The sequence below is a fragment of the Natator depressus genome, chromosome 1 (genome assembly GCF_965152275.1).
Source record: "Natator depressus isolate rNatDep1 chromosome 1, rNatDep2.hap1, whole genome shotgun sequence".
Classification (NCBI taxonomy): domain Eukaryota; kingdom Metazoa; phylum Chordata; order Testudines; family Cheloniidae; genus Natator; species Natator depressus.
The window spans coordinates 212,295,705-212,323,618 of NC_134234.1; the positions used below are offsets into that span (position 1 = coordinate 212,295,705).

Consider the following 27,914-nt stretch of genomic DNA (forward strand, 5'->3'; position numbering starts at 1 on the left):
CAAGCACAAGTGAGACATTAAGAGAATCAGGAAATGGCTTGGCCTGTAAAAATGAATTAATTGGCAACACTGGAACTCCCCTAAGCTACATTTATGAAGCAACACCTGAAAGGGTGTGAAGAAAGGCAGGACAGAGGGAAATTATTCTATGCAAATTTTTTCTTTGTCTTTTCATTGGAATATGAGTGAGGAGGAGGAAACAGCCATGGGCATTTAAAAAGCCAGAAGATATGCTCTCTGTGAGAGAGGTTCCACCTTCAACTTTCCCTTTTCATCTCCGTGGACGACGATGTGGTCAAAGATTTTTCTGAGTGTGCTTGTCTTTCATTTGACTTCTGCAAAATCTCATGGGCCGTAAGAAATCACATATTATTTGCTTTTACTATATAATATCGCATTATTTTTCCATCATTTAATTTGTTCTGGGGGCATTGTTGTATGATGCACTAAGACTTTTGTCTCTGGAGATTTGGGTTCAGATTGCAGTTAAAGGTGTGGCTGAAATGAATTTGGTGGATGTTTCAGTGTAGAGTGAATCTCTCTCGTTTTCACAAAATTGGTATGAAATGTGATTTGTTTAGTAGAGATCCAGGACTAATAACAGGGACTAATGCAGATGAGGATTGAGGTGCAGCAGCAGAGATGAGGAGGAGGCCTAGGACTAGATAAGCAGACGGCACTGATGGTCAGGAGTAAGGTGCATTGGAAAGACTGGGTGAGTGGTAGGACTGGAATAGCAAGGGGCACTGTAGGGGCCTCTCAGAGCTGTGCTGGAGGCTGGTGGTATCATGTGTTGCTTATACATCACCATAACAGTGCTCAGGGTTTTACAGAAATAGAAGACTTGGGGTAAAAATTTAAAAATCACTTCAGTGATTTAGGAGCCTAAGTTTCATTTTCCTGAGGGACGTATGGGCATAACACCCTATGAATGTTCATGGGACTTGGGCTCCTAAGCACTTAAGCATTTTTGAAAATTTTACTCCTGGTCTGTTCTCTGAGGATTGTGCAATCTAAACCAGGCAAGATCAGTTAAAGATGAAAACAAGAAAAGAAGTGGGAGGGAAGGGTGGGGCCAGGATTACAACAAAAATATGATGTGATTCATTTTAGGTTGCATGTCCAGTTTCTCAGTTCTGACTTTTATTTTAATGAAAGAACCAGGGGAGCAGGGAGAAGGCTGGCAGCAGAAGCCTAACCAAACAGAGGAGGGGCTTGGAGGGTGAGAGTGAGGATACCCTGGGAGTGGGAGCCTGTTCTAACCATAAGAGGCAGCATTTTTAAAAAAGGCATAATGGCAGGAGACAAAGGGAGCAACAAAGTGAGAGGGGTGGGAAGAGGACAGAGAGTGCGATAGAAACAAAAGCTGAGTTGGGTAGTCTCTCCTCCTGGAATAATCAAGCATTGCATGCCAAGACTGAAGTGCATTTCCTGTGTATTATGGCAAATAAGTTGTGACATTTCAGTTCCTTTCTTGATGGAAATGTGCCCAGATCTACCACCACAATTAGCATTAACTGGTACTTTTGTCGATAGTCTCAGAAAATAAGCTCATGGCTGACTAGGCCACAGAAACAGAATTCTATACCTGGGGATGGTCTGGTGGTTAGGGCACTAGTTGGGGACATGGGTTGCTCTGCCACAGATTTCCCGTGTGACCTTGGGCAAGTAATTTAGCTTCCCTGTGATTCAGTTCCTCATTTGTAAAAATGGGGATAACAGCACTTCCTTCCCTCACAGAGGTGTATACATCCATTAGACAACATGAGACGCTCAGATACTATGGTGATGAGGGCCAGATAAGTATGATACATGCCACCCCTCAAGCTTGTCCCTCCAGTTCAAGTTTGAGGTGAGGGGGTGTGGAGAATCATCTAACACACTATGCTCACTTAGGGCCTGATCCAAAGCCAATTAAACTGGAGTCTTTCCGCTGATTTCAACAAGCTTTTGATCAAGATCCCCAATAGCCACTTAGAGCTAGTCTACACTGGCAACGTTAAAGCACTGCCACGGCAGCACTTTAATGTGGCTTGTGTAGTCATGTCAGAGCGCTGGGAGAGAGCTCTCCCAGCACTCTTTAAAAAAAAAAAAACCTCTCCACGAGGGGCGTAGCTACCAGCGCTGGAGACTTCCTGCACTCAAGGGTGTGTTTTTTCACACCCCTGAGCGAGGAAGTTGCAGTGCTGTAAATTGCGAGTGTAGACAAGCCCTAAGTTTTTCTCCAAATGTATGTTGTTGTGCGTCCTGTCCTTTCTGCTGACTGACCTGGCTGTTTGGCTTTGTTTATCTGCAGTCAGTATGTCCTGGTGGTCCCTTCGGTGCTGCAGAGCATCTCTCCGCAGAGCCTGTGTGTACAGCTCTACAACCTCAGTGAGCCACTATCCCTGAATGTTCACTTGGACTATCATGACATCAAGACCACGCTATTTGAGGAATCTGTGACAGAAAAAAATTTCTTCCAATGCAGAGAGTTCAAGGTATTTCATATTTTAATTCAACTAAAGAGAGACAAAGGGGGATACATCCCTCCTGTGGTCCAAACGGATCCTACTCTTGAAGAACAAGAGGAGAAAGGCTCAAGGAGAATGGGGATGGGAAATGAAAAACAAGACACAAGGTATGTCTACACTGGAGCTGGGGGCGTACATTGCAGCTCGAGGAGACATACACTAGTTCTGATCAAGCTAACACACTCAAAATAGAAGTGTAGCCACAGCGGCACAAGTCACAGGAGGGTGTAGCAGCCCAGAGCACAATCTTGTCTAAACTCCCAGGTACATACTCAGGTGGCTAGCCCCTCCTGCTGTTCATGCAGCTGCAGCTAAACGGCTATTTTTAGCATGCTAGAGCTGGAAGTTATACCTCCAGTCTCAGTGTAGATGTACCCAAAGACAGACTGCAGGGAAAGGAAAAAAGATTAGAAAACGAGTCTGAAGAAGACAAAATCTATTAGAGTGTGTGTGTGGGGAGGGGGGGGGAGAAGAGAGAGAGAGATCAGGGAGTGTGTCAGGGAAAGACATTTGACTTTCACCCCAGGGTGTAGGCGGATTTGACTCGATCTAGCTCATAACCCAGTTGGAACACATGAGTCTCCTTTCTCATTACAGTGCAGGGCCAAAAGCCACAGAAGAGCCCATGGTTAGGTGATCCCATACGCAGCAGGAGAAGCACTTTAGAACTTGCTAATAGCCTGACAGCCCTGCACATCAATAGGGTCAATACACAGTAGTCCTGAGAGATTAGGAAACATTTATGCTAGCTGTTCTGTGTGTGGATTTGAACTGTGTGTGGAGTCCACAGCCTGGGGATAAAACTAGTGCCACTCTATAGCGCAGACTGTAAGGGGACATAGAGCTGGAGGTGTGATTTCCAGCTTCACTAAACACACACGCACTAGCTTTGATTGAGTTAGCACGATAAAAAACAGCGGTGAGGCTGCAACGGCACAGGCAACAGCTTGGACTCGCTGCTTGAGTACAATCCCAGCTGAGATTCTCGGTCACCCACTGCTAGTCTTGCTGTGGCTACATTATTTTTATTAGAGTAGCTCAATCAAAGCTAGTGTGTGTATATGTTTGCCAGAGCTGGAAATTACACCTCCAACTGCAGTGTAGACATACTGTTAGAACTTGTTTTGTTGGCAGACAGACAATCTATCACCAAACTCATCATGAGTCACTTAGGGGTCATCACCCTCACTTGGGAACCCGTCACATAGACGGACCCTAAAACACTTTCTGTCTTCATTTTTTTGTTCCCTCCCAGGCTCCTCTTGCCACCTCTGACCCTTTGGCTTTCATCACTTTCTCTGCCAGAGGCCACACAGTCCACCTGTCAGAGAGAAGGTCGGTGGCAATTCAGAATGTGGACAGCATTGTCTTCATCCAGACGGACAAACCCATTTACAAACCTGGACAGACAGGTGAATGGGGGGGGGCGGTGTGAGTTAATTATTGAACTGGGAGTGTGGATGTCAGGGGGCAGGGAGGTTAGGATGGAGTCTCATTGCTAAGGAGAAGAACTGGAGCAGGATGTTCATAATCAGTCCCTGAGGTGGTCTCTGGCTGCAACCCCAGGTAGGGATCATCAAAAGACAGCGGGGAAAGTAGCTTATTCATAGAATTTTAATGCATAAATAGCAATTATATGTTCCTAATTGAATGAATTTCCTTTGAGAGATCTTACGGCTTTCTGGATTTACAGAAATCCATCACTTCAGGAATATCCAGATCTTTTGTTGTTTATGCTTATCTGAGTCTGAGATTCTGATTCAGTCATCATTTCTACAGGGCGTACAATACAAAAAATAAATAAAGAATAAAGACAGTGAGATGTGTCCAGAAGAGAAAATCAATTCTTCTTCCTACTCTATGGTTTCTATCATTGAACACATGACTGGGTTTTCTTCTACTCTTTTCTTTTGGGGAATGCTCTGATGAAGAGGTGAGTCTCGGAGCATGACCTGAAGACAGCAAGCAGTGATGGATGGGTTTTTCCTGATTCATTTAGGACAGTGATCCTGAGCTGTGTTGGTGCTGGAGAGGAAGGATGGTCTACTGGTTAGAGTGCTAGTCCTGGATTTGTGAGATGCAGGTTCAGCTCTCTGCCCTACAACAGACCTCCTGTGTGACCTTGGGCAAGTCACTCAGTCTATCTGTGCCTCAGTTCCCCATCAATGGGGATAACAGCACTGCCCTATCTCACAGGGGTGTTGTGAGGATGAATACATTAAAGATTGTAAGGTGCTCTACTACTATGGTGATTGGGGCCATGTAAGTTGCTAAGATAGATAGAGAGGGCCCTGCTAGTCCTTCTACATTTCTACCTGGGCTATTCTCATGGTGATGAAGTTGCTCCCCTCTTTTCAGATGCTTCATATTTTCTGTAAAATACCTTTGGAGCAGAAACCTGTGGTGCTTCTTAATACAAGCAACATTTGTTTTGTTAGTTTGGAATAACCTCATTCAGCCATATTTGAAATATCCAAGCATGATTAACTGCCACGCAGTGTTCTACTCACCACAGGATGGCGCCTCCTCCTGGCCATTCTGGGGATTAGCTCTGCACAGCTGATACCCCTTCCTGCAGTTGCACTTCATTTCTTCTCTCTCTGTCTGCAGCCTCTCTCTCCCTCCAGGAGCAGATGTTGCCTCTTTGTGACTTGGCTCTCCCTTTCCAGGATATCAAAGTCTCTTTTTATCAACAGGCTTGGGCAGTCTTCCCATTCCCTGCCCAGCCAGTGCCACTTCCACAGTGGCTGGTAGAGGATCCCAGGTCCGTGCTGTACTCTGGGTTCCAGCTCAGGGACCCTCTAATCAGCAGCTCAGGTCTGTTCCCTCCAGGACCTTGCTGGCTCTTTCCCTGAGCCTTTCCTACCTGTCTGGCTTCCACTCCCTCTGGGTTTGCCACCCTCCCAAGCTCTCTCCTCTCAGGATCTAACCATAGGTTACCTGCCTCTGTAGCCTCCAGACACACCTCCCTTCTCACAGGGTGTGACTGAAGCTTACTTCCCTGCAGCCCCTTTCTGCCATCAACTTCCAGGCTTTATAGAAGCCTTGTCTGTTTTCTCACAGGTGAACTTCCTCCTAATTAGTTCCCTCCACACAGCCTGAATCTCCCTTGTTTGCTGCTTGATTGGCTGATTGGGCCTGCCTGGCTTAATTCAGACCTCTCAGAGTCAGTGTGGGGAGTACACCCCATCACACTAAGTACAGTTAATTTGTGATTTTATTTAAATGAAAGGGTTTTAATTGTTGTTGTACATGACAATAAAACACGTAGCAAATAAAATGATGCATGATAAACAGTTTGAATAGTCCACATTTGATTTAGGGTGGGAAAGTCAATTATTCTCTCTTCTTCCAAACTTCGAATAATTTTATCTTTAGATTTATCTTTCCACTGCCCCAAGATTTAAGTTCAGGAAGTTCAATAAATAATATGTGGGCTAAAATTACCCCTGGTATAATGGAGTAGAAGCTGAGAGATAATATGACCATGTGTGTTTACTTTTTAGATATATTTGACCCCAGCTGATACATGGAGGAAATACTTTAGTTGATTTTTTTTTCACCAGTTAAAATAACATTCAAATACTTTTTGCTTCTCCAATAACTCAAAAGGCTTCTCTTTAACACTTCAAACTTTCCTTCAATGATGTGTCTGAAGAAACTTAGTTTCAAAACATATATTAGAAAATGGTATTCTGCTGCTAACGTTGTTCATTTTTTTTCTTTCCCCATCACCTCCTTTCTTTTCAGTGATGTTCCGAGTTGTCTCTTTGGATAACAGTTTCAAACCTGTTCAGGAGATGGTGAGTGTGACTGGGAGTCAATATTTTTCAAGGACCTGTTATAGATTCACTTAATCAGTCACTATCTGACCTTTATATCGGGAAAACGGGCTGAGTAGATCTCCTGATGTCTCTCTAGCAAATATACTCCTTGAATTCACATCACTAGTTACTGACCCACCTTTGTATGGGGGAAAGGGCCTGGGACATCCCTAGAGAACGCAGATCTGAAGGGGAGAGTCACCTCACCACTCCCCATATCAAGAGACTGTGGAAATCTGTAAATATTTTAGACTGTCGTCTTCACAGACAGGTGACATTAGGGTTGTAGCCTTAACCCACTGAACTTCTGGTCACAAGTTGAGATAGGCCTGAATGAAAACCTTGTGCCTTTTCTCCAAACTTGTGCACCCAGAAAACGAGCAGCCAGAGTCTTGCCTTATCGTCCAGTTTATTTCTAAATCAGTAACTAATTTCCTTGAATTCTAACCGGTTTTTTGCCCTTTATCTTTTTCAGTATCCCCTGATCATCCTTAAGGTAAGAGGTGCATCGTACTATAAACCATGACTTATTTCGAAGGACAGAGTTCTCTCAGCTTCCAGAATCAGAGTGTTTGCTTGAGAAATTGTCACCCTGAAGGCAAATTCCTCCCATGATCCCCATGGGAAATCAGTGCAGATGGAACCCGTGCAGAACGTGTTGAGAATGAGTGTCAGGCAAGAAATTGTCAATAAAGGGTCCCAGGAAGGGAAGAAAAACCAATCCCCCTCCATAGGTGCATGAGTACTTACCATGTACACAATGCTTCCTGAATAAGCTAGGCCCCTCTATGGTTTTCTTTTATACAAGACAATCTGATTAGAAACAAAGAAGGGAGCAGGGTTTTTCATTTATATGATTGTGCATCAGCTTCCTCACTATTATAGGGAGGAGCCCTGGTTATAGGAGATGACTGTGAGTCAGGAAGTCTAGATTCTTTTCCCACCTCTGCCACAGACTCTATGTGTAACCTTGGACTGAACACCGGTGGCTCAGTATTCCCATCTGTAAAGTAGGGACAATAATAATTGTCTCCTGGGGTTATTTTGAGACTAAACTTCATTAGTGTTGTAAGGCATTTTGAGATCCCCAGACAGATGGTGCTCTAGGAGTACAAAATATTATAATAATAATAATGAATATATTGTTCCACACACTCTGTTATGTTATATAGGAAATAACAACAGAGGGCTAGATCATTCTTAAAGATTTTTGGTGAAGAGTGTAAACTACAATAGCAAAAACCCATGTATTATTTATTTTTAAAACATAGATACTTATTGTAAACTACAGCATTTAAATCCAACACCTATATCCCCACCTCTCCTCACTGACCATTAGGATGGGTGTCATTTTCTGTGCTTTCACAGCCAGGAGTACCGCTCCTCAAAGAGGGATTTCCCAGAGCGATGTTAGCATCTAAGTTATGTTGACTCTAATGGCAGTGGACTAGAGCAGGGTTGAGTAAATGCAAAGTGACTTTCAAGCACTAGAGGGAGCCACAGGGAAGGAGTCTACAGAACTAAGGAGCGTAACACACATGGTAGTTGTGAGGGGGCTTGAATAAAGAATCCAGTTTAAATTTACCTCAGTCAGACTACAGCAGACTGGCTGATGTGATGACATCACTCCCAAGCTTACCATGTATGTATAGGAGTTGTCTTTCCCTGTAAGATCATGTCCTAGAAAGGGCAAATGCAGATAATACATAGCTCTTATACAGTGCTTTTCACCTGTGTATTTCAAAGTACTTTACAGAGGAGGTCTGTGTTAATATCCCCATTGTACAGATATGGAAACAGGCATTGAGCAGTGAAGTGATTGCACAAGGCCACCCAGCATGCCAGTGGGGGGGCTGAGAATAAAATCCAGATCTTCTGAGTCCCAGTCCTGTGTTGTTTCATGTAGATTGGCAGCTTGTGTATCCGATATCCAGTGTAGCCTAATCTGAGGGTAGTTTAGTCCACACACAGTCTGATCCTAGGAAGGGGATTCAGAGCACTCAGCATCTGAACAGGGGTTCAGAGCACTCAGCATCTATAAGACTGAGTCCTTAGTCACATCCTATATGTTAAGCCACCCCCACCCCCCAGATAGGACCAAGTGTAATAAAAAAAAATCCCCCATGCTAACAGATAATGAGGAAGGGATCACAGAACAAGAAAAAAGGTAGCTTAGATACAAGTAATTATGACTTGATCCAATTTATAATGTGCAAGCAGAATAAAGTCTAGACCAGAAATAGGCATACTTAGTGCTTTAATAGGGCCAATTTCACAAAACTGAAAACAATTATGAACCAAATCATAATTTGGGAGAAAGTATTTAATAGAAAAATGTGAATGATAAGTGGGAATAATTTAACACCTTACTAGATGCCCCCAAATCCACAATTGAAGAAGAAGATCATGCTGGTTAAAAAGCTGACCTGATTTAGAAGAGAGATTTGGCCAACAGAGTAAAGGACAATAAGAAGGAATTTTTAAAATACATTGGGCACAAAAAGAATCCTCACAATCGTATTGGTCCATTACTAGATGGAAATGATATAATTATCAATAATAATGCAGAAAAGGTGGAAATGTTCAATAAGTATTTCTGTTCCATGTTTGGGGAAAAAAGAGATGATACAAGTCTCATTGTATGACACCACTTTTTCCATTCGACTAATATTTCTTGAGGATGTTAAACAGAAGCTATAAAGTTAGACATTTTTAAATCAGCAGGTCCAGATAACTTGTATTGAAGAGCTTTAAAAGAACTGGCTGAGGATCCTGCTGGACTCTTAATGTCTTGGAGCACTGGTGAAGTTTCAGAAGACTGGAAGAAAGCTAATGTTCCAATTTTTACAAAGGGTAAAAAGGACAACCTGGGTTATTATAGGCCTGTCAGACTGACATCAATCCCAAACAAGAGTATGTTAGGGATTAATTGAGTCCTTGCTGTTAAGGGACTCGATTAAGAAAGAATTAAAGGAGGATAGTAAAATTAATGCAAATCAACATGGGTTTATGGATTATAGATTCTGTCAAACTAACTTGATATTTTTTGATGAGATTAAAAGTTTGGTTTATAAAGGTAATACTGTTGATGTAATATACTTAGAATTCTTTAAGTTGTTTGACTTGGTACCACATACTATTTTGATTATAAAACTAGAGCAAAACAAAACTAACATGGCACACATTAAATGCATTAAAAACTGGCTAACTGATAGGTCTCAAAATGTAATTATAAATAGGGAATCGACATCTAGCAGGTATGATTCCAATGACATGGAAGACAGCATAATATCATCACTGATAAAGTTTGCAAATGACGCAAAAATTGGGGGAGTGGTAAATAATGAAGATTACAGGTCACTGAATTGGAGCAATCATGATCACTTGATAAACTGGGCACAAGCAAACAATATGTGTTTTAATACAGCTAAAGTTAAATATATATGTCTAGGATCAAAGAATGTAGGCCATACTTGCAGGACAGGGGACTCTGTCCTGGGAAGCAGTGACTCTGATAAAGATTTGGGGATCGTGGTGGATAATCAGCTGAACATGAGTTTCCAGTGTGATGCTGTGGCAATAGAGCTAATGCAATCCAAGGATGCATAAACAGAGGAATCTCCAGTAGGAGTAGAGAGATTATTTTATCTCTGTATTTGGCACTGGTATGACCACTGCTGGAATACTCTGTTCAGTTCTGGTGCCCACAATTCGGGGAAGGAGGTTAGCAACTGGAGAAAGTTCAAAGAAGAGCATCTAGAATGATTAGAGGATTAGAAATCCTGCCTTTTAGTGTTAGATTCAAGGAGCTCAACCTATTCATCTTAACAAAGAGAAGGTTCAGAGGTGAGTTGATTACAGTCTATAAGTATCAACACAGGGAACAAATATTTAATAATGGGCTCTTCAATCTAGCAGACAAAAGGTATAACATGATCCAATGACTGGAAGCTGAAGCTAGATAAATTCAGACTGTAAATAACGTGTAAATTTTTAACCATGTGAGTAATTAATTGTTTGGTCAACTTACCAAGGACCATGGGAGATTCTCCATCACTGGCAATTTTAAAATCAGGATTTGATGTTTTTCTAAAAGATCTGCTCTGGGGAGAATTTTGGGTAAGTTCTATGGCCTGCGTTATACAGGAGGTCAGACTATATGATCACAATGGTCCCTTCCAGCCTTGGAATCTGTGAATCTATGAAATGTAAAGGAAGGAAGAAAAAAAAGTGGGAGGGCCTTGAAGAAGGTGATAAAAGCATCTGTATTTATCTCCCCACACCTACTAGGATCCCCAGGGCAATCGGATCTTTCAGTGGCTGGATGTAACATCCAATAATGCCATTGTCCAGCTCTCATTCCCGTTAATCCAAGAGCCAATCCTGGGGAGTTATGAAATCATCGTCAAGAAGACGTCAGGTGACAAAACGTATCATTGGTTCACTGTGGAGGAATATGGTAAGCACCTGCAGTGGATCTAATCTGCATTAGTTAATTATGTCTTATACGGCCAAGTCCCACAGCCTGAGTCTGTGACGGGCTGTTTGTCAAACACAGGCATGAGGCAGTGCAGACTTTATACACTGTGTAAAATGATTTTTCTTATTGAACTCACTGGTAAAGACAGGTAAGCCAAGGCATGGAAGCAGGGAGGAGAGACTGAGGCCAATGGGGAGATGGATAAGTAGTGGGTATCATGATAGATACTAAGGAATGTGGCCTACTGATCAGAGCAGAAGGCCGGGAGTCAGAAGTCTGGGTTCTTTTTCTGGCTTTGTCACTAAGTTGCTGTGTAACTTTGGTCAAGTCATGTCACCTCTTTGTGCCCCAGTTTCTCCATCTGTACAATGGGAAATAATATTAAGTTAAACCTCATATGACTGGGTGAGATTGGTATTGCGTGTAAGGCATATACTGTGCTCTAGAAGTCTAAAGCTATTATTCAATAGAATATATTAAATTAGAATATATTATTATTATTTAATAGAATGATATCTGGCAGCTGTGGTGGACTGCAGAGTAAACAGTGTGGAAGGATACTTTGGGCAGATAGAAAAATAAAAGCTACCAATGCCTGATGATCTGTCTAGTATCTGTCATTTTACATATGGAACAACTCCCTTGATTTGTTTTCTTCTTATGAATTTGCCATCCCTCATCTTGTCACTGGGACTTTCACCTGTCTCCTGTGAGCTCGTTGGGCAGGGCTTTGACAATCTCAAGCTTCCTGTGTTATCAGGGAAAGCTCCTTTCCCACCCCCTCCTTCAGAAAACCCTGTTTCCAACCAACTGGGGTGTCCACTTCCCTTGGGAAACTATACTCCTAACCTTCCTAATGGAGTAGTGAAGGCTAGTGGATCAGCACTGCCCTGGAAACCAGGAAATGTTGGTTCTATTCTCAGGTCTGCCACTGTCCTGCTGGGTGACCTTGGGCAAGTCACTTTAATCTTTCTGTCCGTCAGTTTCCATACCTGTAAAATGAGGATTGTGACACTGACCTCCTTTGTTAAGTGCTTGGAGATCTACAGATGAATATGCTGCATGAGTATTATAATAATACAGCTCCTTGTAAAGAAGAATTTTCATACTATTAAACCTAAATTTTCCTTTTCTAAAAACATCATTCCCTTACTCTTAGTTATACCTGTCTGTATCCCTCTAAACAATTAATATGTCTCTTTGGTGTTCATACCCCTCAAATGCTGGTGCAGTTAGGTTTCCCTGTTTCTTCTTCCCCCCTCACACCTAAGATGTCACTTAGTTTTACCTCACATTTGCAGTGTTGCCAAAGTTTGAAGTGACGATCAACGCACCAAAGAGGATCTCTTTCTTGGATCAAGAACTCAAAGTGAATGTTTGTGCTGTGTGAGTATCTAGCAGGAAAGAGTGTAAATTCATACAAGCAGCAATGTCTTGTGGATGGAGCACAAGACTGGGAGACAGGAACTCTTGAATTCTAATCCTGACCCTGCTAATGATTCACTTTGTGACCTACAGCAAGCCACTTAACCCCTGCATCTGACTTTCAATCTCTGTAACATGATCATAATATTCACCTGCATTATGCAGCTGGGGCTGTGAGGATAATGTTTGCCCAGTACTTTGAAGACACAAAACAATATATACATACTAGGTATTGTTTTTTTATCACTATAGAGACATAGGAAGGTGAGAGAAAGGAAAGAAAGAGGGTAGGAGAGGTATGTAGGTTAATAAATTAGGATGTCTAGCATTAAGGTCCCTGTGTACTTCACTGTCACAGATCCACAGGATCTGTGCTACACCCCATTTTTAAACAGTCTCTTGGAGGAACCCCTTCAGTGTGCACTCTTCCTTCAGGAGAGGCCCTTCCACCTCACCACCTCCGAGACTGAGCCTCTGGGCTCCAGCACTCCTGCTTCACACCGTGAGCTCTGCCCAACGAGTCCAACTGAGACAGACTCCTAGTCAGAGATCTATACGCTCCAAAGACCAGTGCACCTCAGCAAGTATCTGCAGTGACACCAGACAGCCTTTTCAACACAGAGTAGGTTTTATTAGGCAACTGGGACAGAGTATCAGAATTCTTTATGTTGGTACAGAGAAATGAAAGCTTAGGCTATATCTACACTACAGACCTTACAGCAACACAGCTGGACCAGTGCAGCTGCGCTGCTGTACGATCTCCCGTGTAGCCTCTCCATGCTGACAGAAGAGAGCTCTCCCACCGGTATAATTAAACCACTCCCAACGAGCGGTGATAGCTATGTTGGCAGGAGAGTGTCTCCTGCTGATGTAGTGCTATCCACACCGGTGCTTATGTTGGTAAAACTTATATCACTTATAGGTGTGTTTTTCACACCCCTGCGTGACATAGGTTTTACCAACAAAAGTGCTAGTGCAGACATAGCCTAAGACATAGTCCATCTGGCCAAGCCAGTCAATTAGCTAGCCAAGCTGCTGTGGAATCCATTTCTGGCTTTGGCTTTCTGTGCCTTTCCCAGGTGAGAGCAGCCCAGCCTCTCCCCAAAATCAAGTCTTTATCCCCTGCCTGTCACCTCTCAGTCCTTTGTTCTGGAGCTGGCAAGCCGGCCTCTGCTCAGCTTCCCTGCTGAGAGATGTTGGGCGGGGGTGGGGGAGTGGAGGAGGAACCTCTTTCCTCTTGTTCTTTGATTGCTAGGTGTTGATGTTCTGGAGGGGTAGCCATGTTAGTCTGTATCAGCAAAAACAACGAGGAGTCCTTGTGGCACCTTAGAGACTTACAAATTTGGGGGGGCATAAGCTTTCATGGGCTAAACCCACTTCATCAGATGCATGGAGTGAAAAATACAGTAAGCAGTATAAATATTTCAGCACATGAAAAGATGGGAGTTGCCTTACCAAGTGGGGGGTCAGTGCTAACGAGGTCAATTCAGTTAAGGTGGAAGTGGCCTATTCTCAACAGTTGACAAGAAGGGGTGAATATCAAGAGAGGGAAAATTACTTTTGTAGTGCTAATGAGGCCAATGCAATCAAGGTGGCCCATTTCCAACAGTTGACAAGAAGGTGTGAGTATCAGCAGAGGGAAAATTACTTTTTGTAATGACCCATCCACTCCCAGTCTTTATTCAGGCCTAATTTGATGGCGTCCAGTTTGCAAATTAATTCCAGTTCTGCAGTTTCTCTTTGAAGTCTGTTTTTGAAGTTTTTTATTGAAGAATTACCACTTTTAAGTCTGTTAATGAGTGTCCCGAGAGATTGAAGTGTTCTGGAAGTTTCCATTGTCTTCTCCGATTTCGCATTGATATAGGTCAGTCTCTGCCAGTCCTTTAATGACCCATATGGTTCATACCAGATGGCTAAGTGACATGCACCTCATGTTTCCTGCACTGCTACAAGAATAGATTTAACCCTTTAGCCCTCACTGGGTAGCAAGGCCATGTACAGGGGGAAACTATGGCACACATGGGATTAATAATAAGATATGACAGAAAATTCCCATTTCATCACGTGCAGGGCCAAGGGAAAAGTGTCATGCAACCCTGTGTAATAGGGCCTAATAGGCACCTTCATGGGACATATTTTGTCCTGTCTAGGGTTGCCAGGCATCCGGTTTTCGACCGGAATGCCTAGTCGAAAAGGGACCCTGGTGGCTCCAGTCAGCACCACTGACTGGTCTGTCAAAGTCTGGTCAGCAGTGCAGTGGGGCTAAGGCAGGCTTCCTGCCTGCCCTGGCTCTGCGCAGCTCCCAGAAGCAGCCAGCATGTGCAGGGGTGATCAGGGAAGCTCTGCTCGCTGCACCGCCCTGAGTGCCGCCCCTGCAGCTCCCATTGTCTGGGAACCCTGGCCAATGGGAGCTGCGGGGGGTAGTGCCTGCAGGCACAGGCAGCATACAGAGCCACCTGGCCACCCCCTACTTCACCCTGAACCCCTCATTTCTAGCCCCACCTTGGAGCCCTCACCCCGTCCCACACCCCAACCCCCTGCCCCAGCCCAGTGGAAGTGAGTGAGGGTAGGGGAGAGCAAGTGACGGAGGGAGGATGGATGGAGTGAGTGGGGGCGGGGCCTCAGAGAAGGGGCAGGGCAGCGGTGAGGCAGGGGTATTCGGTTTTGTGCAATTAGAAAATTGGCAACCCTAGTCCTGTGTAAGGCAGTAATTTCCATGAGAAGCAGGGAATGAGGAGGGAAAGATGTCTGAAGCCTGAGTCCAGCAGAACTAGCCTTATCTGGATTTTAGCTTTTAGTCCATAATCTGTTACAGCCTATACTGATTTCCTGACAGCCCTGGCAACTGTGATCTTGTAAGCTGATTCATTTTTGTGTTTCCTCCTCCTCTAGCTACACCTATGGCCAGCCTGTGCAGGGAAGAGTCCAGCTCAGTGTGTGCAGGAAACACTATAACGACAAGTGTAACGAGACCCCCAAAGGATTCTGCGAAGCTGTTACTGGACAAGTATGATAGGGGCCTGCACTGCTTGCCCTTCTTTTCTTACAAATGTTATCATCCAGGACATTATATGGTGCCTGGAGGCTTTATTGGCTCCCTTTCCTATTTCTTGGGATGGGACTAGAGGCGCTGTCAGAGGAAGGCATATTTTCCCCAATATCTCATTGGCATGGTTGGAGGCCTTTGGATGGGAAGGTTTTTTTAATACACGGTGGATGAATTTGGCCCATTATGTATGGGAGCCACAGAGAGGTGGGTTAGACTGGGAGTGCAGTGACTGTGCAGGCAAATGCAATGACTATTCTACATTTGCAGCCTCAGACACTATAGCCTATTTCACTGAGTGGGGCACTTTGGCCAGGACACTGGGTTTGTTTCTTCAGCAAAGAGTGTATGAATCTACAACACTCTATCCCAGGAATAGGTGTGCTAGCAGCTGAATTGTGTTTTACCAGATTTAAGACCAAAAATGTTAGCCTGTAGATTCAAAGAGAAATAATCCCACTTCAGAGAAGACGGTAGGAGAAAAGTAGTCACCTCTTCTCTTTGATAAACCGATCTTTATTGCTCTTATTTATGTATTGAAGGCAACCTGCAAAGGGTATAAAACATTGGCCTTGTGCCTTCTTGGTTTTTTGTTTTATGAACTTTATGATGTGTAAGAAAGGCCAAGAAGGTGTGATTTCTTCTTGTTCTTTTCCCCTAAAACATTTTTTCTGCATCTTCTTTCTTTCTCTTTCTCTTTTTTTAAAAACCTTTAGATATTCTGATTTTATCTGCCCTGGGAGATTCCATCAAGAAAGAGAGAACTAATATAATTCTGTCAGTACATGAGTCGAGAGAACGAAACTGAGAGTGGAAGGGATTTGCAATCAGACTATTAAAACATTTTAGGCCAGATCCTTAACTGGTGTGAATTGTTGTAGCTACATTAAAATCAGTTGGGTTTACTCACATGCTTTAAAGTTAAGCATGTGCATAAGTACTTTGCTGAATCAGGGCTAGAGTACCCAGCACCTTGCAGGATTGAACTTTTGCTGAGCGAACTAAGGGCTTGGCTACATGGGAAAATATTCCAGAATAGCTATTCCCGATTAACTCTGTGTGGACACCTTTATTCTGGACCAAAGCCTGATCTACACTTAAAAGTTAGGTTGACCCAGTGATACTGCTCAGAATGTGAAAAATCTACACCCCTGAGGTGCATAGTTAAATCTCCCAGTGTGGACAGAAGAATTCTTTCATTGACCTCTCCGAGAGGTAGATTAACTGTGCTAATGCGAGAACCCCCTCCCATTACCATGGATAGTGTCCACGCCAAAGTGAAACAGCAGTGCAGCTGTGCTGCTGAAGCATTGCAAGTGTAGACAAGCCCTAAGAGTGCCCTACTCCAAATTAGCTTAATTAATTTTAGATTAAACTAATTTAAAATAAGGCCATATTCCAGGATAAGAGTATCTATGCATGGTGTTAATCATGTATAGGTAGGTCCTAAAATATCACACAAGAAGTATGTTTTGAGAGGGGACCGGAAGACATAGAGGAGCAGGTCAGGGAGGGAGAGGGTTTCAGGCAGAAGAAGGCAAAATAGTGGTGAAGGATTGGTTAGGTATGGAGCAAGAGAGGAGCAATAAGACAAGAGCAAAGAGGTAGGTGAGGGAAATGAGAGCAGGGGTGCTAAGGTCTGAAGAGCTTTACAGACGAGGTCAAAGAGCAGTAGTTTCACCATTCAGAGACCTGGGCTCTTTTCCTATATGCTCACTGAGTGGTCCCTTCACTTTTCAGCTGGGGAAGGATGGCTGCATCACGAATGTCATCAACACCAAAATATTCAAGCTTTATCATCCCAGGATGTTCTGGTTCCTTGAAGTGGAGGCAATCCTCACAGAGGATGGAACAGGTAACACTGGTGGGAAAGGAGACTAGAATGTGGCTGGGGTATGGGCGGGGGTTGCAGGCTGAGTTTGAGAGGCCACTTTGAGAGCTGGTACTCTTTGATGGGAATCTCTGATGGCCAAGCATAAGACTCAGTTCACCATCAAGTACCATTTTATAAGCATAATTATCCCCTCCAGGGTGCTGCAGCCTGCATTTGATCATTCAGTGCAACTTTCTTTAAAACCATATCTTCCCCCCAGCTCTGATTCTTATCTCTTCTTCTGCACCCTTCTTCAGGTGTACAGATTATAGGTGCTGAATACATTTCCATCTACCAGGCAAGGGAGAGAATGTGGTTTAAGAACATGGACACGTACTACAAAAGAGGAATTCCTTACTATGGAGAGGTAGGACAGCAGAGAGAGAATGTCCTGGGAAAACTCTGCAGTCACAAAAATGATCTCGGTGATGCTGTATATGGCCATCCCCCTACTCCCAGTTGCAGGTTCCCTCGGTAACACCACATGGCAATAGCCCCTAATGCACAGTTCTCCCATTGCATTAGGGGCTTTCAGAGAAGATGAGGAAACCTGTCTGGGTCATGGAACCTTGTGTTATCATGTGCGTGGGGAGGGGCAAGGGTCTGTACAGTCAAAATGACATGAGCCCTGTGGGGACAAGGAAGAAAGAATTTATACTGGGGGGAAGGGTCTTTGTTAAGGCACAAGATCAGTTCCGAGTCCCCTAAGCATTGCAAGTTTCACAAGCTAGCATCCTGCAAAGAACACCACCTTTGCAGCCATTCCATCCCGGCAGGCCCAGCAAGCAAGAGTCTGAGGTCAGGTCTGAAGAAGTGTTTCTATACAGGATTAGGTACAAACCAGGTTATCCTGGTTTGTACCTAATCCTGTATATAAACACTTCCTTCTCTCCACAGCAGGAATATTCCTCCTGTCTTCCTTTGTCCCTCCTGTGAAGCTCCACAGGGAATTTCTTCTCCCTGCCCTTCACAGAACCCACACAAAATACTCTGACCAGTGCATGTGTTTTAAGTACACTTGAATATTTGATGACAACACCTTCTGCTATTCACTGTAGCCTCCACACAAGTTGTCTTCAATACCGAAGGCTTTGAAGCCAACCTAACATATTAAGGGGAGTAAGTGGGGCTTTATCTGTCCTGTATGTTTGCTGAACACCTTGCACACCTTTATTTATTCAGCTTCAGATGGAAAATGAGGAGGGCATCCCTGTTGCAAATGAGACCATCAAGCTACATCTCAATGAGAAGCATGTGGCTGACTATATCACAAATGAGAATGGCACTGCTCGGTTTTCCATCGACACCTCCGAATTCTTTGAGCCCAGTTTTAAGTTGAGAGTAAGTAACTGAGAGAACTAAGGGGAAAGGCTCTATTCCCCCAGAGGGTCATTCAACTGGGGGAGGAGGGAGAAGCAAGCTGGTATTCTGATGGAAAATACTGTTCTGGGTGAGTTGCAATGTGTGGGAAAGTAGCTGGTCCCTCCAGTGACACCTGCATCCATGGGAAGGGTAGTAGAGAAACAGGAAGAGGAAACATTTGTTTTTAGAGGAACTCAATGGGCTTGTTTTCATTTGGTCTCCCAGTCCTGTTCCAGCAGCAACCTCAGATGTGGTTATCTAAAAGGATGACATGAGGACAATATTAATCAGAGAAGATGATAATCAACTCACTTTAATATGATGGTTTCAGCTGTTTGGCTCTATCCCCCCACTGTGTATCCATATTCTAATTGTCTCCTCTCCCTGGACACAGAGCTCTGCCTTCACTGGGATGAAATCTCCCCTCAATGCCTGCAGCCCACGCTCCCAGCTCCAATCTTTCCAGCTTGCTCTGCAGTTTGGTACTGGCCCCTCCTGTGTGGTTCCTGCCTCCTGTGATTTTGGTGTTGTCCCCAATTTGATTCTGGGTTAGGTTGCACCAAAGAAACTATAAAATGCTAAGTAGACATACAGGGGGCAGAGGATCTTGCTGGATTTTGTCACTTGGTCAAAAAGGCCTGTAGAAACCCCAAGAATGGCCTGGCTAGGGGGACAACTAGCGGACAGCATCAGTGCTTGGAGAGGGACTATGAAGTGGTGAGGCTCAAGCAACCCCCAGTTCCTTCCTACCTTCTCCTCAGTGTAGAACCCCCTCCCTGCCTCTTTGTCTTTTCACATCCCACCTGGATGCACTGACCTCCAAAACCAACTATCTGTTTTGCTGTTGCTTCTCTCGCTCCCTACTGGGCTGCTCCAGAGATACACACATCCCTTGACACATGTTCACTTTTCCCTGGCATGGGGAGAAGAGAGGTTGCAGCAAATCCAGTCTGTCTGGGACTGGTGCAGTGCCAGCTCTGCAGAGTCCCCTAACAGCTTATGCAGCCCTAGCCAGCCCCACAAGGATGTCCAGTGACCTGTCTGTCTAGGCACACCAGAGGGGACGGGATGTGTTAAGGACTCCAGAGGGCTAGCACAGTATGCAGCCTAGCTGGACTGGACTTGCTGTGCAGGAATGTTCACACAAGCTCACACACAAAATATTGGTAGAGCTATTAGACTAAATAGCCTCTAAAGACCATTTCCCACTGCTTTACCCAGATTATCTTAGAGACAGCTGTGAAGAAACATTTCTGCCCCAGCTGCCCTTTGACTCTTGAATTTCCTCTTCATGAAATCCTCTGTTTGCTTTTTTCTCTATGTCTCTTGACAGGCCACATATGCAATAGATGACTGTAGAGACCTTGGCTGGATGGACACTTACGAATCTCAGACAACCTACTACATCCAGCGCTTCTACTCCCACACCAATAGCTTTGTGAAGCTTGAGCAGGTCCCGGAGACGCTGAACTGTGGCCAGCAGAAGAGGATCATGGTGCACTACATTTTGAACAAAGAGGGATACAGGGATGCCACCAGTGTGAACTTCTACTATGTGGTAAATGTTGGGTGGCTGCTCTGCTTCCCTGAAAGCCTCTTTGCTTTTAACCTCGATTGAGTATTGATCAAGTCAGAAATATGTAACCTAGACAAGTCAGTGGTAAAAAATCAGAACCAAGCCATTATTTTGTCAATGGGTTCCACCAGGGCTCTGCCCATTTAAACTTGGAACAAATTAAACATTGATCTCTAAAGTCACATAGGGCACTGTGAGCACCAGTCAGTGGAGAGCATAAAATTACCACTAGGGGGACTATTCCTCAGTCCCTTGTGCTGCACAACTGCCATGCAGGAGAGGCCAGGACAAGAGTCTCAGGGCAGGGCAGGACTGAGGGGCATTGGCAGAGCTGTGAGGGGAGCCAAGGACTGGAATAGCAGAAGGAGGAAAGGAACTGCAGGGCAGGGCTGAGGGGCATTGATACAGCTGTGTGTGAGGAATGCGGGAACTAGCACAGGATCTGCCCGCAGCTACATCCAACTATCATGAGGCGATCCATCCTTCATTTTCGTGAGCACCAAACATTACAATCCTGATCATCACTAAATAATAGATATTTACAAGCCCACTGAAACAATTTTAACTTTCTCTGATCCTGTCTCATGGTGTCTTTTTGTGCACAGGTGATGGCAAAAGGCAAAATTGTTCTGAATGGCCAACAGCAAGTCAGCATCGGAGGTGGTAAGTGCTGAGATGTTAGAAAACAAAGATGTGAACTCCAAAGCATAAGTATCTTGAGTGAAATGGGCTAAAAACTGAGTACAGCAGCTGGCTGGAATCTGTTTCCATGTGGTGTTAGTTACTAGTCCTATCTCCGACAAAAGCCACAATCACAGCATTATTAGCACTGGAAGGGGACTTTAGTGCATCATGTGGTCCATCCCCTGGCATCACAGCCAGATTAATCTTGTTGTTTCTAAATTGAATGATTAGCTGGGAGTGATACTTGGTGTGAATTTGTCCCTTTCTTTCTCTTTAATTTCTCCTCAAGGGGTGTTTGCAAACTGTTCACTATGACTCCTCATTATTCATAATTTGAAGTATGTGAATGATCACCTAAATCACATGATATTGTTTCTGATCCCTGATTGGATGACTAACCTGTCTTTAGTAGTTGGTTGTCAACAGTAAGTTCGTGCATGATTTACTCGTGGTGTAACAGAAACACCCATGTTGTGTGTTTCTCATGCCATCATCCTGCAGGTTCTGGTGTAATACACTAGGCTAGTGCAAATAAGGCTGTCTTCCTCTAATGATCATAACAGCCTGCTACTATACTATCTCAGCCAGCTAAAGGACCTCTCCTTTCGCTCAGGAGGTGGAGTCCTGGGCTGTTTGGTGCTGAAGGTCCTGAGTTCAATCTCTGTGAACAGGATTCTCAGTGTGTGCCATGCTTGTAGCACTCATACGCACATTTCCTACCCAGAAGTGAAGCTAATAGAATTCTTCTCCGACTACAGCTCACCTCACACTCTGCAAGGTGCCTGGTGCTCATCATCTTAATGTTGGCATCTGGTATCTCACTGAGGGGAGCAGTTTGAAGGCTAGTGAGAGCTGGGTCTCCCAATAGCCAACTATCTCCTTTTAAAGAAGCTTTTAGCTTACAGGCAAAAATGTTAGTTCATCCACTAAAGCCATGATTCCTCCTGTCTCTTCTTTTGGCTTTTCCTACTACTGGCTTCATATTCCTCCTGCAGCTCCTTATGGCACATTCTTCATCCTGCTGACTGGCAGTGAGAAGCTGGCTCCCACTGCCCAGATACTAGTCTACACTGTGCACCCTGGTGGTGAGCTGGTGGCCGATAGCACCAGACTCCAGATTGAGAAGTGCTTCAAGAACAAGGTGAGAGCTCCGCTTTCTCTTTGAGGCCCACCCCAGGTTGCCGCAGGCTCGGGGAACCGAGAGGATGTGATTCCAGCCCTGCACTCAGGCTTTCCTTCAAGGGCAGAGAGCAAAGAAAGTGCAAACACATCTGAACAAGTGAATGCCAATGCTGAAGAATAGCAGGGAGACAGGAGGGACATGGATAGATGTTCAAGCAGAGCGAGGACTGCCAGTGAGGTCAGGGAGAGAGAGGAGCAGGGATGCTTTGCAGGGCCTTTGAGGTCATGTCTGGCCCTAGAACAGGGACCCTGGGAGATTCTTTTTGATAGTGAGGCCTTTGCCCTGCAGAGAATAGAAGGAGGTTGTAGAGAAGAGTGAGAACCTATTCATCATCTCTCCATGAGATTGACATTTACACATTAAAATGATTCGCCTAAGGGGCTCTGATTTCTCTGCTCAATTCCAGGTCCAGCTGCAGTTCTCCAAGAATCAGGGGCTCCCAGGCTCTAACATCAGCCTCCACCTTGAGGCTGCCGCCAACTCCTACTGTGCCCTACGGGCTGTGGATCAGAGCGTCCTGCTCCTGAGACCTGAGCAAGAGCTGTCTGCTGACACTGTAAGCCCTGCCGCAAATCCTCTTCTCTCTCTACTCAGAGTTGTGCAGAATATTGTGCTTCCCAAGGGGGTTTATAGCTTAACATGGCAGGGAAGGGCCAAGAAACAATTCTGAATTCTGCTTCATTACTATGCTTCGAAAGTTCCTCTCTCCAGTAGCCACAAACTGGATGTAGATGGGGTATGTACCTCCAGGCACAGAGAGAAATCTTCAATTGTGCTGTTGCTTATTGCAATATCTTTGTTACTTTTTTGCAACACGTGGCTATCTAGTCTCAGTTCATAGGTGGCCTACTGGACACAGAACTGGACAGGGACTCAAGACACCTGAGTTTTATCCCTGACCCTGCCACATGTTTGCTGGGTGACCTTGGGCAAGTCTCAGTGCCTCTGTCTTCCCATCTATACAATGGGCATAATGATACTGACCTCCCTTTGCAAAGTGTTTTGAGATCTACTGATGAAAAGTGCAGTATAAGTGCAAGGTATTACTGTTATTATATGGAAATACCAGAAATCTGCATTGTCAGGGCCACTTAATGCACTCAAAATTGGTATATAGTCTAGGGAAGTAAGTGATTATGTAAAATGGCATCTTCTTACTCAAGTAGGCTTGCTGGTTGGGCCTGATCCAACATCTGTAGAAGTCATCTGAATCTTTCAATTAACTTCAGGGGGCTTTGAATCAGGCTCTTTGTGCAGAAACATTCAGGCTCATATCTACTCACCTTAATGAGAAAAACATGTTTGCTGATTTTTGCTCCTGTGCACCCTGCAATGCCAGCACAGCTCAGAGAGAAGGTGATGGAGTCTATTCCTTCTCGTGCATCATCAACAAAATTGGTTACTAAGTTCCAGCCAGTTACAATTGTGCAAACCTACTGCAAGCAATGGGATTGCACAGGTGTCACCAACAGCCAGCATTGTTTGTATTACTAGTGAGGATATTCAAGAAAGAGAGAACCCAGCTTGACACTGAGATCCCAGGGCAAGTTTGTGGAGCTAGCAATTTGCAAAAGAATCTGGAATTGTTGGGAAACCCCTGGTACCATTTTTACAGAGTCACTTTTCAGAGAACCACACTATAATAGAGGCAGTTTTCTCATAAAGTTGGAGCATACATGTACTGTATTGGAGGAGATTTCTGAGGTGGTCTCTTAAAGCAGGAGGTTGCATAATACAAGTGGTCTCTTCTTCACTGTGTTTTCTCTCTTGTGGTGCTCCAAAGCCACTTTTAGTCCACTCTGTATTAAGAGGCTGAGCATGTGAGTCTAAGACAGCCTGAAGTATCCCAGGAGAGTTTTCTTACTGAGCTGGAACACTTCTTGTACCTCTGTTGAAGGGCAAAGGGTCCAGCTTGGAGTTTGCTCACGCCTGGTAATTGCCAGTGGTGACACAGGTTTTACACCTCTGAGACGTGTCCTTGTGCTCACCTGATTTCATCCCCTCCCACCAGGTATACAATCAGCTCCGTGTGCGAGAGTATTATGGCTATTACTACAACGGGCTCAACCTGGAAGATGACAACAAAGAGCCGTGCATCCCAGTCACAGAGACCTTTTTCAATGGCTTATACTATGTGCCTGTGAAAGTTACTTCTGATGGGGACGTCTATGGGGTTTTCAGGGTACGTCTTCTGAATGTTTCCCCAATGTTGCTGTCATTGTATTGGCTCCAGAAAAGGGACAACAGAGGAGGGAAAAGCTGTAGATTTATGTCTCAGATTTTAAAGCCCTGCTCAGGCAATGGCTCTCCACTGCTAGGGGGAGGGTGGATTCACTAGAAATGTCTGCCATATCTCAGGGGGTCCTCCGTTCTCCCCCTGCAGTGACTTTTGTTTAGACGGTCCCCTGAATTATGCTCAGTTATATTTATTATGGTTGAGCCCACAGTGTGGTAGCCATTTTCTAAAGAGGACACAATCCCTGTTCCTAAGAGCTTGCAGTCTCAAAGACAACTGATAACTTCCACTCAATGTGCAGCAGTTGTCAAAAAGGCTAACGGAATATTAGGAAATTTTGGATAGAAAATAAGACAGAAAATACCATGATGTAACTATATAAATCCATGATCTGCCCACACCTTGAATACTGTGTCCAGTTCTGGTCACGCAATCTCAAAAAGGATATAGTGGAACTGGAAAAGATTCAGAAAAGGGCAACAAAGATGATCAAGGGTATGGAATGGCTTCTGTCCAAGGAGAGAATAAAAAGATTATGTCTGCTCATCTTAGAAAAGAGATATGACAGAAGTCTATAGAATCATGAATGGTGTGGAGAAAGTGAATAGAGAAGTATTATTTAGCCCCTTCAAACAATACAACAAACTGGGTCCCTCTGATTAAATTAATAGACAGCAGGTTTAAAACAAACAAGAGGAAGTATTTTTTTCACATAGCACACACCTAACCTGGGGAACTCATTTTCAAAGGATGTTGTGATGGCCAAAAGTATAACTGCACTCAAAAGAGAATTGGATCAGTTCATGGAGGATAGGTCCATCAATGGCTATTAGCCAAGATGGTCAGGGACACAACTCAGTGCTGGGGAAAGCCCTAAAACTCTGACTCCCAGAAGCTGGGAGTAGAAGACAGGGGAAGATTACACTATAATTGCCCTATTCTATACACTCCCCATAAGCTCTGGTATAGGCCAATATTGGAGACAGGATACTGGGCAAGATGGACCATGGTCTGACCCAGTATGGCAACTCTTACGTTCTTACTAAAAAAATGAAAAATGGCAGGGGAAAGGTATGCAGCACACAAGTGGAATGGAGAGGGAGATAGCTGTTGGTTCCACTTTTAGCTTCTGTTTAGCACACATCAACCACCTGCAGCAGCTCTAACTGTGCGTGGTTATTAGCTTGCTAATTCATTATTGACATCATGGTAGCTCTGGGCCTTGAGGAAGGAACTGAATGACAAAAGTAATGACCTAGGCTGAAATCCTAGCCCCACTGAAGTCAGTGGGAGTTTTGACATTGACTTCATTGGGGCCGGGATTTCATTCCTGGTATTAGCTCAGCAGGGACATTCTATGTCTAGGGGGTGGCATGGAGACAGTTTCAGCAAATTGGTCACAGATTATATTAAGGTTCCATCTATATATGGTTTATAAGGATTAATAAATGATTAATCAATATTGTAAGCATATTATGGACATGAGTAGTATGTTATAGATGGTTATGAGCATATCAGAAGAAGGTGTTTAAGATGGTATAAGCCATGGTTATAAGCAGTTTATTGACCTGTTGGACTCTGTAATAATCTATAACAACTGATTACTTTTTTTTAAAACATGTATTAATAATTTATTAACCCAAATACTTACTAATAGTGAATGAAATGACAAGTGTGGAGTGGTTTGGGAATGATTTGTGAACAAAGAAAAGACCTAAGTTCATCAAACTTTTTTCTCACCAACTAATATACAACCAACTCTGTTACTCATATAGCCCCCTAAATCTACATTTATGCCATGCTTCACCATAATATTGAAGTGCCCCCATGGATAGCTGAGCACTGATCCCCTGAGCAGACCAAACTTGTGGCGTTAAATGGGATCCACTGCTAGTAATGAACAGGGAATGGGAGAAATGAAGTTGTTTGGTTCTATTAATACATTGAACAATATAATTAATTGTTTCATTATTTTATTTTAAGGATATGGGTCTAAAGGTTTTTACTAATTCTACAATACGGAAGCCAGTCCTGTGCCCATCTGACAACGCATGCCCGAAAGATTCCACGCCCCACTATACTTTAGGTGGTGGATTTTCTGGTAAAGATAATGTGTAAAAAAGGGGTGGACTGGATGGCTTGGGAAATGGGGTATGGTCTTTTCACTTCCAGGTCACCAGTTCCAATCTGGCTGCACCTCAATAGTGTCCCTATGTAGAATGAATTGGCCAATCAGTGTGTCTAGTTCCTAGTGGGACAAGTTTCCACATCATGGTTTGCCTCAGTTAGTTTCTGCAGAATGGCCAAAGGACTGACTGGAGTCTGACTCAGCTTGTGTGCCGGGGAAAATGAGGGAAAAGTTTCAATGCTGCCTCTTTTCAGAGGATAATAAAGATTTCATTCTCCAGGGTTCATCGGTCCAGAGCTTTTCACAAGCTCACAACTGACTTAAAATCTAAACAAGGAAGTATTAGAAAATATAATGGGACTACTAATGGTTTAGATGCCCTATACTGTAATACTTAGCACTCACATGGCCTTTTTGCAGCCCTGGATCTCAAAGCATTTTACAGCGGACAATAAGTATTACAATTATCCTTCTCTATAGCCCAGGGAGAGGTAGAAGGTACCTAGAGCCTCATATTACAGATGAGAAAGCTGAGGCACGTACAAGTTAAATGACACAACAAATCCTGCATCTTGGCAGTGGGTTAGACTAGGTGACCCTGGTGGTCTCTTCTAACCCTCGGGTTCTATGATTCTGTGACTTGCTCAATATCACAAGCAGGTCAATGACAGAACTCTGACTCATTACCCCACCTTTAAATAGGGAACAGAGTCTTGGATAGGACCTCTAGGATCTTTGTAGGGAATGCCGCTCTGGAAGTCACCTTTCCAGCCTTTGCCCCACCTTTGACTATAGAAGGGGGCTTGGGACAGATCACAGGAAACATGTCCCTCCAATTACTGTAGCCAGTGGACACAGCTGACTTTCCAACAGGAAAAAAAGTGAAAAATAGTCAGAAAGTATAAGACAATGGAGAAAAAATACTTTTCACACCTTCTTACTGTTTTCCAACTGGAAACCAGTAACAAAGATTTGGGTAAACCTAAGCTGTTACTGTTTTCTAATGTTTCCAGTTGGAAAACAAAAAGTAGAGTAGTTCCCTCCCCACCCCCCGCAATATTTCGTTATTTTTTAGAATTTTCCTGAAAGAAATCCCATGGAAAAAATTCTGTTTCCCTCAGCTCAGACCATGCTCAGTGGAGTTTCCAGGCAGATCCTATTAGATATCTCTACCCTATGCTCCCTAATATGACACTTTTACTATATATACACAACTCCTTTCTTCACCTCTAGATGAAAGCAGGATAATGGGTGCGTCTTCTGTGATAAAGACAGTTCGCAAATTCTTCCCTGAGACCTGGATTTGGGATCTAGTTCCCATCAAGTGAGTGTTCTTCTTTTCTGTCCTTGACTATTTTAACGGTCTCTGAGTCACTTCCCAGTGCTCACCGGAAGTCACATGGAAGGTGATGGAACATGTAACTGCTTCCCAGACCTCTATGTTCTTACCCTTGTTGTCTTTCTTCCTATTCAGTGACAGATGGGCTCCCATTTGTTACCCATCTCCAAGCCCCTGGAGTCTGATAGGTTCTAAATTATGCCCTGTTGGATCTTCACCTGGTCCTTGTTTTCAGTACAATGCAA

General features: G+C 44.0%; 1 protein-coding gene across 1 annotated transcript in view; it reads left to right on the top strand.

Annotated features, from left to right (window-relative positions):
- Positions 1-289: 289 nt before the first annotated feature.
- The window catches only part of LOC141984889 (ovostatin-like), a 47,398-nt gene continuing 19,773 nt past the window's right edge, over positions 290-27,914 (top strand). Inside the window, exons 1-18 of the mRNA XM_074948390.1 lie at positions 290-354; positions 2,297-2,480; positions 3,769-3,925; positions 6,264-6,316; positions 6,813-6,833; positions 10,628-10,796; positions 12,119-12,203; positions 15,135-15,249; positions 17,029-17,143; positions 17,419-17,528; positions 18,344-18,502; positions 19,857-20,081; positions 20,705-20,762; positions 21,779-21,924; positions 22,373-22,522; positions 23,978-24,148; positions 26,186-26,303; positions 27,564-27,654. Of these exons, the coding sequence (XP_074804491.1) occupies positions 290-354; positions 2,297-2,480; positions 3,769-3,925; positions 6,264-6,316; positions 6,813-6,833; positions 10,628-10,796; positions 12,119-12,203; positions 15,135-15,249; positions 17,029-17,143; positions 17,419-17,528; positions 18,344-18,502; positions 19,857-20,081; positions 20,705-20,762; positions 21,779-21,924; positions 22,373-22,522; positions 23,978-24,148; positions 26,186-26,303; positions 27,564-27,654 (2,192 nt within the window). The remainder of the gene's footprint in view (positions 355-2,296; positions 2,481-3,768; positions 3,926-6,263; positions 6,317-6,812; positions 6,834-10,627; positions 10,797-12,118; positions 12,204-15,134; positions 15,250-17,028; positions 17,144-17,418; positions 17,529-18,343; positions 18,503-19,856; positions 20,082-20,704; positions 20,763-21,778; positions 21,925-22,372; positions 22,523-23,977; positions 24,149-26,185; positions 26,304-27,563; positions 27,655-27,914) is intronic.